This window comes from Neofelis nebulosa, chromosome 7 (genome assembly GCF_028018385.1).
Source record: "Neofelis nebulosa isolate mNeoNeb1 chromosome 7, mNeoNeb1.pri, whole genome shotgun sequence".
Classification (NCBI taxonomy): Eukaryota; Metazoa; Chordata; class Mammalia; order Carnivora; family Felidae; genus Neofelis; species Neofelis nebulosa.
This window is the reverse complement of record NC_080788.1, coordinates 35,357,127-35,373,453: the sequence shown is the minus strand read 5'-3', so window position 1 is coordinate 35,373,453 and position 16,327 is coordinate 35,357,127. Positions and strand designations below refer to the sequence as shown.

The 16,327-nt window shown below is 36.5% G+C and overlaps 1 protein-coding gene across 5 annotated transcripts in view; it reads left to right on the top strand.

Moving 5' to 3' along the window:
* Positions 1-16,327, top strand: part of LRRC49 (leucine rich repeat containing 49) — a 145,327-nt gene that overhangs the window by 89,628 nt on the left and 39,372 nt on the right. For all 5 annotated transcript variants that reach the window (XM_058737201.1, XM_058737202.1, XM_058737203.1 and 2 more), the window contains 2 exons: positions 2,791-2,874; positions 7,371-7,540. In XM_058737201.1, the coding sequence (XP_058593184.1) occupies positions 2,791-2,874; positions 7,371-7,540 (254 nt within the window). The remainder of the gene's footprint in view (positions 1-2,790; positions 2,875-7,370; positions 7,541-16,327) is intronic.

The following is a 16,327-nucleotide window of genomic DNA, read 5'->3' as shown; positions in this document are numbered from 1 at the left end:
ATTATCATGAAGATGCCAGAATTTTACAGTTTTTTCCTTCTTACCAACAGATTTATAGCTTATCTTTACAATTAGAGGTTGATTTTTGTTTCCAAGTTTAGTTACTCTATAATTATTTGGGCTGAAATATAGTCATCAGATGTATAAATTCCTTAAAACACTCAATATTTGAGTTGATTTGGCATGTATCCAGTTTTCTTAGGTTTAGCCTTCCTTTTAAAGTCCTACTGCCTTTAATAGAAGCTCAAATTCTTTTTGAAAATCTGATGAAATCATCTGTTAAGTATGTGTAATACGTGATCCATACAGTTTCCAGTACTGTTTGAAATTGGCTCTTTGAATTACCAATCTGTTTCTAGTTCACATTTTATAGATGAATCAACAATTGAACATCAATATAGTTTGCTCTTTTAAAAAGTTTGTTCTGAAATAGGTTATACTTAATAGGTTCCAAATCAGTATTTACTGAACCAAAGAGTTTAATTGTTAATCCAGCTATTTTGGGAAGCTAGGAATCAAGCTTCTGAATTTCCTATTCACTATATTTCTCCTCATAACCACTATTCAGCCTTCAAACACCAAGAATAACTATTTTCCATATTGTAAAAGACTTCAAATTCACCAAAAGTCACATTCAATTTCCATTCCCTTTAAAACAATTAAACCATCTAGCAGATTACTACTAAACTTTAATAGCTTTTATATCTTTCTAAAATCAGTAAAATACATTTAAATATGTTCTTGTTATAAAAAATACTACAAATTCCATTTTTCACAAGACATGGCTTCTGATCCTGATCTGGACTTTGTCACTAGCCATGTGACCTTGTATAAATTACTAACCTTCTCAGAATATTCAGTTCTTCATTTCTAAAATTAGAGTGTTCCAATGGATGCATTTCTGGTTTTCTTTTTAGCTCCGTGATAATTTTTCTTTGTGCATTTTTTATATACTTCTTTAGTCTAGGTCTTTTCTTTCTTTTCAGAAGTATTTATAATGGCTCACCCCCCAGAATACATTTTCATGGCCTCTTTGACCTTCCTTACTTCTAACATAATATATGTACTGATCAGGATAGGCTAGGTTATACTGTAGTAACAACGTCTCTGACCTCAGTGGATTAAAGCAACAAAGTTCATTTCATGCTCATACTGCCTGTCTGCCCATAGTATGTGGTCTGGGAACTTTGCTCTGTGTTGTCCTCGTTCCAGCACCAAGGCCTTCCAAGTACCCACCATGTGGAGCTTTACAGATCTGATAGCAGAGGTGAGAGAGAGAACAGCTATGCCATTCACGGTCTTTGAAATCTTCCTCCAGAAGTAAACACATGTTACTTTTGCTCATATGGCATTGGTCAAAGGAGGTCACATAACCGCACCTAACTTTCAAGGGACAAGAATTGCTATCATACAGTATGGCCTGGACGTGGAAAGACACAGGAATACTTGGTCAACAGCTCTTGTGACTATCTGTCATGTTTTAAATCACACACCGACTTCTGGTACGGGTGGAAATCAATACTACATTTATGGAGGGCAGTTTGTCAACATATCAGGAGCCCTAGAAAAAGGTGTCTTCCATTTGATTTAGTGGTCCTGGTTTTAGGAAATTATTGAACAGATCCATGAAAATGTATATTTAATAATTAATTCTTCAAATATATATTTATTGGCTATCCTGACTGTGTCAGGAGCTGACATGGTCCATACCTTCAAAGAGCTTTTGGGGTAGGACAGGAGAGAGAGAGTAGCAGAAATAATTAAAATGGAACTGGTTAATTGCTATTGTGGGGGAAGATATGGTGCTATGAAGGTATATGGGAAAATTTTTTCTGACCTGTTTTCCAGTTGCCTGATTCTCTTTAACTGTGTACAATTTGCTCTTCAACTCCCTTCCACTGGATTTTTTCATTTTACTTTCTGTATGTTTTCATTTCTGAAAGAGTTTTTCAAATGTGCTAAATTACTTTTTGTAGTTTCTATCTCTGAAGATATTTTCAAGCTTGTCTTTTCAGAAGGAATTGTCTTCTCAAATTGTGACATCATCTTGAACACCTGCAAATCTTTTGACACTAAAATTTAAAGTTACATGGTTATAATTTACAAAATGTGATCATCTTTAGGGGGAAAAAAACCCATGACCCACATTGTGTATACATATAATATAGTGAATATTATAAGGTGACACAGAAATGACAAGATGTGATTTACCATGTTGGAATTGTGGCTGATTTTTAAAATTTTTTCTAAACCATAATGTTATTTTGTAGTTTTTAGAATTTAAGAAATTAGACTGGCCAAATCAACTTAAAGAAAGTAAAAGTAATGTATTAATGGAGAATAATTTTGTTAATATTTAATATGGAGAGTTTTAAAAGGCTTTCACACTTGTTTTATTACTTAAAAAGCTCTGATTTACATCCATAGATCAAATAAAAGTTGTGAGAAGTGTAATGCTGGTCATTTTTATCTTCATAGTAGAAAGATTTTAAGTCTTTTTATGTGAAACTGTAGTGCATGGCTCTTGAGAAAAAACTATGTAAACCTCCTCCCCCTTTCTTCTTGCTCTTCTCATTCTGTTTTCTTTCGTGTATTAGCTAGGCTCAACTCACATCAACAATTGGGAGTAGAGTTGAGAACATAGTTTTTTTTACAATTGGGAAGGAAGCAGAAAACGAGACATTTTTCTACGAGCAAGTCGTACGCTTCTCACAAAGAGAACCAGGCTTGCCGAACCCAAGAAATAAAGGTTAAGTACTTCATAACACTTGTCAACACTTTTTCTTTTAGGAAGAAGAAAGGCGTATGGCATCTGTCGTAGCCAAAAAAGAGGAAGAGAAGAAGCGGGAAAGTCATAAACAATCCTTGCTTAAGGTACTTTCTCGAACGAGTGCATGCATGTGTGTGCCCACACGCTCACCTACGCCGAAACTAGCTAGCTAGTCAGCTGAAAGAGCAGTTTCCACATTTGGTAAAGTTTTCATTCCTATCAGTAGAATGTTTTTAACACTTACCCTGAAAACTTTTAGCGGTTACCTATAAATAAACCTGTGCTTCTGAATTGCGACATAACGTACAGTATAAAACACATGCAAAAGCTAGACATTTTAAAAGGAAGAGATGGAAAATAGAGCACAAGCTACAGTTGTTTTCCACACCAGTGCGTCACCCTGTGTGTCCCTGCCATGTGGACTTCGTTTCAGAAGCCAGTGTAATAGACCACTGTCTTTACTGAGCTATTTTAATGAGCTCTGATACATGGGTTTCTTTTGTAATGATTGCTTCTTACATTTAAAAACTTTCTCTACTAGCCTCTCTTCTGTAGAGGTGATAAAGATTTTGAGGATTTAGGAATTAAAATTTGTTTTAAACTAGATTTAGATAATTTAGCATATCAGATAAATTTTCCTTAAATAAAATGCTTCCTCTTAAAATATTTTACATTCGCATCACAGAAGTATGATGAATGAAGACAGCTTACAGTTTACAGCCTGGATCATGCTCATCCTCTTCTAAAATTAAAGATATCACGCTGGTTATCATTACTCAGTCTTGTCTAATGTGGGTGCTTTTCTTTTTAAAAATGAAAATGACGTTTAGAATTCAAAAAATGACCAGTAGGGATACAAAGTTGTACAAAATAAACTTAGGAAACAAGGGAACTTATTGGGGCGATGGAAATGTGGGTCTCGATAGGGGTATGGGTTACACAGGTGTATGCATTTGTCAAAAACGATCAAGGGGTATGCTTGAATCAATATGTCTTACTCTTTGAAAACTACTCCGAAATTCACAAAAAAGAAAACCAACTTGGTCCCAACCCTCTTGGCTCAAGCCTACTACTTCAAAAGTATTTAGAACTCTTACCCATTGTGCTACAATTTTCTCACTTGCTGTTGTTTCTAACCTCCTGACACCTCCCCAACTTTTATGTTTCCCCTCATCCCACTAATTAGATGTACCTAAGCCCTCTCTTGACATCTCTGTCATATTGATTTTAGCCAATAGGATATTAGTCTTAACTATTTTGGAATATTTCTAAGGGTTGGCCAAAAAGACACTTTGGTTTATAGGAAATATAGTTGTTGGTAATATTTTTTAAATGTGTAGGAGCAAGATTTACCATTGCCAGATGATACTATCGGTAAACTTTTGGAATAGTTCATTTACAAAAAGTAGCAGAGTTGATTCTTGAACAATATGAGTTTGAACCACACATGTGCACTTATTACATGTATTTTTTTCAATAAATACAATACAGTACTGTAAATGGATTTTCTATTCCTTATGATTTTCTTAATAACATTTTATTTTCTCTAACTTACTTTATTATATGAATACAGTATATAACACATATAGCATACAGAGTATCTGTTAATCAACTGTTTATGTTATCGGGAAGGTTTCCAGCCAACAGTAGGCTATTAGTAGTTACGTTTTTGAGGAGTCCAAAGTTCTATGCAGATTGTCAGCACTCCTAACCCAACCCCTATGTTGCTCAAGGATTAACTATATTTCCTATTGTACAGCTGCTGCTTTCAGATACATAAGTGAATGAATGAATAAATGAATAAAAATACATAAGTAAATAAATAAAGCTCTCGGACCAAAAGTACATTTTTGTTTGAGCACTGGAGCATGGAAAGGAAGAAAAACAAAGAAGCTCCATTGGCGATTTAGCTTTTAAAGGCACCATTGTACGTTGAGCCTTACAACTTACAAGTTGAGGCAACAAATTGCACTTGACTCCACCGTTGCACTAAAATGTTTTTCTTATATACCCAATTCAGATGCTTTCCACTGTCGGCATTTTTGGAAATGTGCCATTAAATATTTAGCCAATGTGGGTTTTACACATTTGGGAAATTTTTATAAAAACTTAAAAAAAAAAAGAATGCTTCGCTTGAAGTCACTAAATAGGACTCTTTAATTATGAGAGTTATTTCGCTTTAAAATTTTTTAGTTAGGGGAAAAGCATGGGAAATCCAGAGATCTGGATTCTAGCCCTAGCTCAGATTTGAGATCACAGTACCAAAGACCCTCAGCATTTGCTGGCTATTGTTTATGCGACAACACCTATTGATCGTTAAGAAAAGTGGGTGGGTGGTTATGAAGGGACCAGAAGAGTTCATTGACACGTATCTTCTGCCTCGTTGCTTTTCTATCTTTCTGTTTTCTTTGCAACCTTGGAAATAAATGGAAGTGATGGTTGCAGGATATACTGGTGTGGAATTGCTTGGATTATGAAGAATAGACTCAAGTGACAAAAGCTGAAATTTGGAATCTTCTAAAATAATTGCCACCTTAACACGGACTTGGCAATGTATTGCCATCTAGCTGTAGAGACATGTCTATAACTGATATGCCAAATGCATCCATGATCTTCAAGCAGAAGATTTTCCTTGGGGACACCCTCTTCTGCCTTGCAGAATCTCTGGCCTTTCTCTTGTTTTTTCTCTTGCACCAGATACCTAGAGCCCTTATGTGGCCCCCTGGCCAGCCAGTGACCCCCACCTGACCCCTGACTGCACTCCTGTTTTAAAATATGTCTTCCTCTTCCTGGCCCCAGTACTCTTAGTCTTCCATTCTCTTAGTCAACCTGGTGTTGATCTAATTTCAATGATCCAAATAAAGGAACTTTAACTTTGGGGTAGGTATAGGAAAGTGTTTGTATTTTCAGGGTATCTTATAAATTTGTTAATATACTCAGTGGTATAAAGATATTGTGTATCTCTTTTCTAAACATAGCTATATCTGCCTCATTAAGAATATTTCTTTCCACCAACTACCAGTCAGCCAGGAAACCAAATGCATGGAGCCAGCGTGACAGCCATTTGCCATTATTAACTCACTGCCCCTGGCTCTTTCAAAGTAGCTTGATACTGAGTAAAAATGACACTACTTAGATTAAGAATTGGGTTGTATCAGTTATCCATGAATAACTGAAATAGAATTCCTTAGGGTAGGATGCCGTTAATATAGATTTGGGAAAAAAAATTTTTTTGACAGTAGAATAGCAGATTCCTACTTGCTTTAGACAAGGGGGATACACATAAAATGCCCCAAAGTCTCATAAGTATACACATATTAAGCATAACCCATTTAACGATATAGACAAACTTGAAATGCCATGCAACAGAAAGAACCCATGCTAAAAACCTTTTTAAACACAGAACTTCTAAAAAGTTTAGTTTTAATTAAGCTTTGTTATCAGTTTTCATTCCTACCCAATGCCATTTTTCCATGCTAAAATTTTAGATCTCCAAATATAGGCAAAGAGATGGGACCAAAAATGTATTATTCTACATGTACATATTCCCTGAGGAAATGGGCAAAGAATCTTCCTAACAGCCCTCACCGACTCCAGAGGCAGCAGGTGAGAAGTCAGTATCACACAGCTGACTGGGTGAGCGTGCTGTCAGTAAAGAGGAAAGGGGAAGTGTCTACTTTTAGCACTCTGACCATATCGACATGCCATTTAAAAATGTTAACTTTTGATAATGGAGACTTTACCAGAGTAGTGATTATTTTCTTTATCAACTTAATACAAGCTGAGTAGAAACATTGCAACCTGGCACATTTTCCTTCGGGACCAGTAGCCTTAACAACAGCTGGGAGCTTTTAGAAATGCAAATTCTCAAGCCCCACCTCAAACACACGAAATCCGAAAGGTGTGAGAACCCGCAGTTGGTGGGTTAAGAAGTTCTCCAGGTGGTTTGAGGCACGCTAGGTAAAGTATGAAAACCACTCTACTAAGACATCCATTGCAGATACTGAATTACTTCTTTCCTATTCCTCTGGGATGGTACTAGTTACCTAGAAATATTTCAACCTAGTACAATTTCTTTTAGTGGTCTTTATGTACTTCTTCATTTTCAGACATTGTAATTCATGCTGTGAAGCTTGGAACATTGACCAATCCCCCTTCTTCTCCCCACCTCTCAACCAAGATTATTGCATCGTAGTAGTCTGAATTATTAGGTAGGAAAATTAAAATATTATTAGTTTTCTTCTCACTACGTTGAAACACAGAGGCATATAAATTTCTGTCCAATCAGAATCTCAGATAACAAGTATAAAAACTTCTGTCAAATTAAACTTTCAGGTAGCTAATTTTCGTGTCTCCAATGGGAGTAATTATTGTTTGTGTGTAATTTTTTCTCTTTAAGGATGACAGACCACGGTTGAGATGTTTGAATGCACAGGGTAAATAAGGCCGCCGTACTTTTAGGAGCCTATTTGCAGCTACGTATAAGGAGTAAGACTCCTTTAAAAAGTGTGATAAGTAGTACAGACAACTTGCTTCAGGGATACTCGCCTGCTGCAAAAATTGCTTTATATAATTCTTGTCACAATAAACTTCTTCATAGGAGAAGAAAAGGTTAACAATTAACAACGTAGCTCGAAAGTGGGACTTGCAACAGCATCGAACACCCAACATTGCTACAAATCAAGATACAAAAGTTTCTGACTCTCCTTCTCAGGACCCCTCTCAGCTCCATGGAAGCGCCGTCGTCTCTGCATTTCCAGAGGAAACAGGGTATGAATGGTATTCTTTCCAGGTACTAGTGTCTTTGGGGAACTGAGTTTGGAGCAGAAATGGGGAACTATTTCACATATAACTATTTAAAAATAGTTATCTTAAGAAAGCCTACTAAGATTAGAAGTTTAAATTTATTTATTTTTACATTTATTTATTTTTGAGAGAGAGAGAGAGAGACAGAACGTGATCAGGGAAGGGGCAGAGAGAGAGGGGGACAGATCCAAGGCAGGCTGCGGGTTCTGAGCTGTCAGCACAGAGCCCGACTCGGGGCTCAAACCCACGAACTGTGAGATCATGACCTGAGCCGAAGTCAGACGCTCAGCCGACTGAGACACCCAGGCGCCCCTAGAAGTTTAAATTTAAAAGTGAAGGTAGAAATACTGAAAATATAAACTGACCCCTAATTAAAACACACACACACACACACACACACACACACACACACACACTTCAGTACTTTCCTATTTTTCATAGGAAAAAAACCCCAGATTACTTAATGTAGCCTAGGAGGCCCTCTACCCACCTCACCTATTTCATCCCTCACCATCAGACACTAATTTGACGGTGCGTCAGGGCCTTTCAGATCGGTTGCTTCCCATCTCAGAGCCTTGCTGCTACAAACAGCTGTGTTGTCCCCTGCCACTAATTCCCTGCCCTGCTTCCCTCCCCCTGCCCTGGCTAATGCCAGCCTGCCAGTTTTAAAGTTAAACCTCACGTCCCCGGAAAGCCTTCCCTAACTACCCCCTGGAGACTAGACTAGATCAGATATGCCTCTTATCTCTCTCAGTACTGTGCACTCCCCCCTTCTCAGCACTTACATAACCATGATTAAATAACTAGTGGGTAATTAGTTGTTTCCTGTCTTCCCTACTAGAGTATAACTTGAAGAGGAAAAGAATCCTGATTCCGATTGCTGATGGTCTTGACCCAGCAGCCAGCACAAGACCTTACTCCTAACTAATAGTATTAAGCAATTTTGGCATAAAATCTGAATAATTACTCCAGTTGTGTTCTATAATATCGATCTATCCCAGTGCCTTACAGCCTCTTTTCTTCTGTGACATAGGTGCCACATAATTACATATCCCCTGGTTTGTGAGCAAATCTGAGTACATTATGTAGATTTTACATATTTCTCTTCCTCTTAAGAAAGCATATTGGAATCAAGTAAATGTGAGGGATATAAAGCATATTTATTTTTATAGTTTATTTATAATTTTAAAAATATATGTAACTTAAAAATAAAGCCTAAAAGTCAAAGATAGAATGCATACCAATTTCATTTCATTTGATGAAGCTCTATTACCTAATGACCTTAACCAAATTATGAAGCACACTTCAAACTGAATGTGATGTAGCTTTTCTTTTGAGTTTTCAGGTCATATTCTATAAACTTTTTCATACACAAAGAATGCCATGAAGAAAATAACTTAAGAGTCATTAGACTAACATTTTGGAAGTTTTCCGGAGTTAAAGAGTGTGACATATATTTAGACAAATATACTTCAAAAATGTTAGTTATAGGATTAATTTATATTGATCCGTGTACTTACTTTAGCTCACGTGGGTATCATATCCACATGCAGAGCCTCTCAGCCCTTTCAGCTAGCAAAATAAAGCAATAAGAATAGCGATTTTAATCAAGTGACAATTTATAAAACAAATATATATCCTTCTTATATTGCCCTAGAGCTTTATGTAATATTCTTTTACTTGGTCAGAACTATAACATTTTATAAAGTTAAAACTTTAGATTTATGACATACACTACACAAGTCAGTTTATTTCTGATGGCTCTTTTAAAAAAAATTTTTTTTTCCTATCTTCCTTAAGATGGTTTCCTAGATCCAAGTTTATCCAAATAATCTTACACATTATATTCGAAAATTTTAATAAGGTTTTAAAAGTTAGTCCTTTCTACATCAACTTTATTTTCATATGTAGTGTTAGTGAGAGTCTAACCTGATTTTATTTCAGTTGGTTAATTGATCATAGCATTGCTTAATTAAGATATTTATTCTCTTTTTTAATGAGAATGCCATTTGCCTCTTACATTAAGTTCCTGTAAATATTTGGAAATATTTCTGAACTTCCTATTCCATTTCACTTATCTGTTTATCTGTGTTAATAATCAGAACTATTTTGATGATAGTAGTTTTGTAGTACATTTTAATATCTATGTAGGGGAAATTTTCACTATTCAGAGTTTTAATTCTCCCACACTTGTTCTTCCATATGAACTTTAAAATCATTTAATCTACGACTAGCATTGTATGTTGATTATACTTCAGTGAAAAATTATTCTTCTAAACAGAAACGTTAAGAATCATACTCAAATGACATTTAAGGTATTAATTTCAGAGGTATTGACATTCTTAAGATAATAAATCATCACTTTAAAAATCATGGTATATCTCCATTTTTCCAGGTCTTGTTTGGTATCCAGAGGGAGCTAATTAGGGAAGTGTTGAAAGATTGAAGGAAAATTCTGAAGAACTAAATGAGCTTAGAGACTGTGAAATTGTAGCAACTATAGTCAGAATTGTTGAATGAGTATTCCAGGAGCACAGAGTAGGTAGGTATAACAGTAGAGAAGCTATGTGTTTGATAAAGAATAGGAGATAAAGGATCAAAGGTAAATAATAAAAAATTCAAGTATAATGATAAAAGGAAAAATGATGGGTCATATGGTCTGGGCTAGACTTTTAAAGAATTAAAAAATAGACGGTTGCCTACAGATGAGGAGAAAATTTAGTATTTCTGAGACCAGAAGTCTAAATGAAGTTGAAGATGAGAAGCCTAGGAAGTAAGAGGGTTAATAGTGAGCTCAGAGAGTGGGAGTTTATGGTCAGGGTTAAGATGTTGAAGTTGAAGATTTTAAAGGCAGGACGTACATATCTAAGTAATGACAACATTCAGAGCAATTTGGAGGCCACTGTTGTGGCCATGGGAGTGGGTCGTTGGAGAAGAGGAGAAGTGAAGGTCACCAGAGGGACATCAGTTGAAGCTATTATTGAACATATTGCAGTTGATGGTAGAACTGGATATGGAACGAGGGGTCAATGTATTCAGCAGCGATCAGCCTTATCTCCCTCCAGTCTGAGTCATGCATCCTATGCTCTTGCTAAACCATTCACTACTCACGTTTTATTGGTGTTGGCGGCTACAGCGAGTGCAGAAATGTCTTTGTTTATTAACTTGCTCTTTTACCTGGCAAAACTATCTCTGACAGGCGAATCCCAGACTGCTAATATGATTTTCCCAACGCTTTGAACTTTTTAGGCAGCTTATGGCCAAACGTTCTGTGATCCCCTAAAATCATTTAAAAGTATAGAGTCTTCACTTTTATGGCCTCAAAAACAAGCAATGAGTTCCAAGAGAAAGAGGAAGTATCTGTTAGTGAAAATTGTTATGCCTTATACTTACTGCCAAGAGTTTCAGAATTTTTATTAAAAGTTCCACAAAGTCAGAGAGGCCTTTTAAGCAAGAAGTACAAAGGAAGAGTTTGGGAGAGATGGGAAAAGTGATGTATGGGTTCAGTGGAGAGGATGTGGAGAGCAGTAATGAATGATTGGAAAGCGATCCACGATTTCTGGCAAAAGATTTGTAGTTTACTGATGTAAGTTCAAAGTGCCATGGAGACACCATTTTCTTGGTCTGATCCTTTTAAGAACTTAAACACTGTGAAGTCAAGGAGACACAGATGATATTTGAAGTCAGAAAAGTAAAACTCTGAACGTAGTGAATTATTGGTGAAACTTTAATGTAAAATTACTTGTGACTTCTACAATGGTTAATGATAATTTCTTCAATTTAGTTGGCAGTTGTGTGATTCATGTAAAATCTCTTGCATCTGAAAGATAGAAATATTTCTGAAAGAGCTGATTATACCTTGTATATGTATATACCAGAGGCTTTTTTTAAGTTTGTTTATTTATTTTGAGAGAGAGACAGAGAGAGCATGCACAAGATGGGGGGGGGGGGCAGCAGAGAGAGAGAGGAGAGAGAGAATCCCAGCACACTGTCAGCACAGAGCCCGACATGGGGCTCAATCTCACAAACTGTGAGATCATGGCCTGAGCTGAAATTGAGTCGGACACTTAACCAACTGAGCCACCCAGGCACCCCTACACCAGGAGCTCTTAACCAGAGTATCCAGACTGACTGTTTGAAATTGAAGTCTTTGTTTTATACTTGAGCTCTCCACACCATTTGACATAGTTGACACTCTTCATCTTGAAGGGCCCTTTGCATTCACTTTCCTGATAGCATATTCACCTGATTTTCCTTTTACCTATGTGGCTGCTGTTTTTGTTTGTGTTTTGTTTTAAATAATACCTTGCTAACTCCTTTTCTACCAAATCTCTAAATGTATATTATGCTTTCTCGATTTATAAAGTTTAGATAGACTTTTGTGGGGCGCCTGGGTGGCTCAATTGATTAAGCGTCCGGCTTTGGCTTAGGTCATGATCTCACGGTTCATGAGTTTGAGCCCCATATCGGGCTCTCTGCTGACAGCTCAGAGCCTGGAGCCTGCTTCCGATTCTGTTCTTTCCCTCTCTCTCTGCCCCTCCCCTGCTCTCTCTTTCTTTCAAACATAAACGTTAAAAAAATTTTAGATAGACTTTTGGCCATAATAGACAAGGATTCAGCTCACTCACTTGTTATCCCCCAACACTATATACCTAGAGTTCTTTTATTGATAACTTTTGTAATTTACTATAATTAAACCTCTATTTTTTGCTCCATCTGCTATAGACAGTAGCTCTCAAGTTTGTATTGTGCAAGATGAGTCTACCCTTCTTTTTACTTCTCCCACTTTTGTACACTGCAACTTTCTATGAGCTATACTTTTCTTATTTCCCTTGTGATTTCTTCATTGACCCATTGTTTAAAAGTGTTTTAATTTCCATAAATTTGTGAATGTTCCAGGTTTCTGTTACTGGTTTCCAGTTTTATTCCATTGTTTTCAGAAAAGGTGTTTTATGTGAGATTTGTTTTGTGACGTAACATATAGTCTATTCTGAAGAATGTTCCATGCACACTAGAGAAGAATGTACATTCTAATGTTGTTAGATAAAGTCTTCTATGTATGTTAGATCTAGTTGATTTATAGTGTTCTTGAAGTCTTCTATTTCCTTATTGATTTTTCTGCCTATTCTATTTATTATTGAAAGTAGGGTATTAAAATCTCCAACTATTATTGCAGATCTCTCTCTCCCTTCAATTCTGTCAGTTTTTGCTTTATATATTTTGGATGTTAAATGCACTATATTTATAACTGTTCCACCTTCCTGATGGATTGACCTTCTTATCGATGTAAAATGTCTTCCTATATCTCTTGTAACACTTTTTGACATGATGTCTATTTTGTTTGGTATTAGCAGCCACTCTAGCTCTCTTTTGGTTATCATTTGCATGGAATATCTTTTTTCCATCCTTCCAATTTCAGTCTATTTGTGTCTTTTAATCTTGTTGACTGCCTATAGTTAAATCTTATTTTTTTAATTCGTTCTGCTAAAAACCTCCTTTTATGTGGAGAATTTAATCTATCAAGTCCTCATAAGAAAGCACTTAATTCTATCATTTTGCTCTCTGATTTCTTTATATATCTTTTTTGTTCCTCAATTCTTCCACTACTTTTTTTGTGTGTTCAAGTGATTTTTAGTGTGCCATTGTGATTCCCTTCTCACTCCTTTTACTGTATATATTTCTTAGCTGTTTTCTCAGTTGTTACCCTGGGGATTACAATTAATATCATAAATAATAACAGTTTAGGTTGCATTAATACCAGTATAGTTGCAATAATAGATAAAAATTTTGCTCCTATATGGCTTCACTCTGTGTATGTTCTTATTACCACAAATTTCATCTTTATATACTATGTGCACGTTAACATAGATTTATAATTATTATTTTATGCATTTGTCTATTAAATCATATAGAGGAAAAGAAGAGGTACCAGTTGAAAATACAGTTATACTGGCTTTTATATTTACCTATGTAATTACCTTTCCTGATATTCTTTATTTGGCTTTGAGTAACTACCTAGTGTCCTTTTATTTCAATCTAAGGGGCTACCTTAGCTTTTTTTTGTAGGGCAAGTGTACTAGCAGTAAGCACAGCTTTTATCTGAGAATGTCATAATTTCTCTCTTCATTTCAAGTGTAGTTTTTCTGGATATAGAATTCTTGGTTGAAAGCTTTTTCTTTCAGCACTTTAAATATGTCATCCCATTGCCTTCTGCCCTCCATGGCTTCTGATGGGAAACTGGCTGTTAATCTTATTGAGGGTCCCTGAGGGTCGCTTGAACAGGACCAGTCACTTAGTCATTTCTCTCTTGCTATTTCGAGATTCTTCCTTTGTCTTTTTCTTTTAACAATTGGAGGTGATTGTTTAGGGTCTTCTCATTCCCTGAAATGCACAAGAACTTAACAAAGCCCTCAATCCCCCAACTATCTTCTTCCCCGGCCTCTTTTTGTCTTAAGGTTTTTGCTCTATTTTTTTGTCCCACGGGGCAACACCTAAAACATTTTTGCATTAAATGCTTTTGACAAATGCCACGCACGAAGCCACCTGTGCCCAGGGGAAACTCTGAGGCACGTGAGACAAAGGCAGGCTATTTAGCTGGGACCCACCAGACATGTCAAACGCATGACCACAGCTCTTTGAGAGTAAGGCATGTGTTACTTTTTCTAGTACCAGCAACCTGCACAAAGAATATGGGCTGTCATCTTCAAACCACCACTGAGCTAGGGAGTAGGGGATGGTGGCAGTGTAAGTTAAAATGCACAGAACTCTCATACTGAAATTCGGCATGTTTCTTCTTCAGTATGCATTTCCCTGGTTGTTAAAATGTTTTTTCCTTTTAGATTCCAGAGTTCTGAAAGAGTTGATTCTGAAAGTTTTCGCTAGCATATTTGTTACTTTTGTGGAGGAATGCAGTTTTGGAGTTCCCTATTCTACCATTTTCTCTCGTTTGGGAACCACACTATATACTTTTATAGTTTTGCTATATACTATGAGCTATGTATATAGCTCAGTATACTGAGCTATATGTATATAGTATACTATGTATACTATATATACATAGTATATAGTTTTGCTCTATACTATGAGCTATGCTTTTACATTTTGATATTAAAATTATTTGTGTCTGTTCTATAACCACAACATTGTCAGTTGGTAGCTTCTAAAGATTGAACACTAGTAGGGGCACCTGGGTGGCTCAGGTGGTTAAGCATCCAACTTTGACTCAGGTCATGATCTCACAGCTTGTGAGTTCAAACCCTGCATGGGGCTCTGTGCTGACAGCTCAGGTCTTGGAGCCTGCTTTGGATTCTGTCTCTCCCTCTCTCTCTGCTTATCCCCCCACTGTCTGCCTGTCTGTCTCTCTCTCCCCCTCCCTCAAAAATAAACAATTAAAAATTTCAATAAAAAAGATTGAAAACTAGTAAGCAGTGTTTACATTTCTGCAATTATGTAACTATTTTTTACTTGAGCATTAAGTAGTGTACTGTAAATCTCATTTTCTGCTTCCTAAACCATTCAAGGAAAATAATCTTAGCATCAGATGCAAATAGTCCCCTGCTTCATCACACTTCAAAATGTGTTCAAAGCCATGCCACACTCTAGTTTGCCTCACATTTGAGCCATGCCTTCTTACATAGGTTTTTTTTTTTATTTTTTTTTAATGTTTATTTATTTTTGAGACAGAGAGAGACAGAGCATGAACGGGGGAGGGGCAGAGAGAGAGGGAGACACAGAATCAGAAGCAGGCTCCAGGCTCTGAGCTGTCAGCCCAGAGCCCGACGCGGGGCTTGAACCCACGAACCGTGAGATCATGACCTGAGCCGAAGTCGGACGCTTAACCGACTGAGCCACCCAGGCGCCCCTCATTGTCAATTGGTAGCTTCTAAAAGATTGTTTTTATCTGGAGTTTCTGATTTTCTTTTATTTGTTTGTTTATTTATTTATTTATTTATTTATTTATTATTGTTTACTAAATGAAGAAATTTGTGCTGCCTTTACTACATTCAAATTTCTTTGAACTTCTCATTTATCTAGTGAGTAGACCTTATTCTTCTTGAAGCCTGCTATCTTCCTGACCTAATTCAGTCTTAATGTTTCCTTTTGGACCATTGTTTACAATTTATTATTTTACATCATATTACTAGTAGCCTTTTCTAGCCTTCTGTGTCTTTCTAATATCCTCAAGTACTTCTGTCCTCTCAACCTATAGATGGTAGAGTTACTCGGATTTTGGTCCGGGGCCTTCTTTTCACTCTTTGCTTCCCCTCAAGCAATCTCAGATATGTCTTTGCCTTTAAACAACATTTGTATTTTGGAAGATACCAATTTATATACCTTTTCTTTTGTGGTTTACCCATTTGGATTGTGTTTAAGGACAAATATCCTTTACTACACTGAGATTATATAAATATTCTCCCATTGTGTCTTCCCAAAGCTGAAAATTTGGCCCTTCGTATTTTGGGTTTTATTACACTTGGAATTGATTTTTAAGTTTGAGACAGAGGTCCGATTTGTTTGTTTTTCCCATATGGGAATGGCCAATTGCCCTACTCCTATTTAATGAGAATTCTTTCCTTTTCCCACTCATCTGTGATGCCGCTCAGCCTGACTGTTTTATAGGCAGTGAGAGAAGTAGGTGGTAGGATCCTTTTACAGATCTTCAGTCTTACTTCTACACCCATCTTCTATCATATCTACTGTTCTTTCCTTTCCAGAGCCTTCTGAGCAGTTTGGCCTACATCTTTGTTCTTG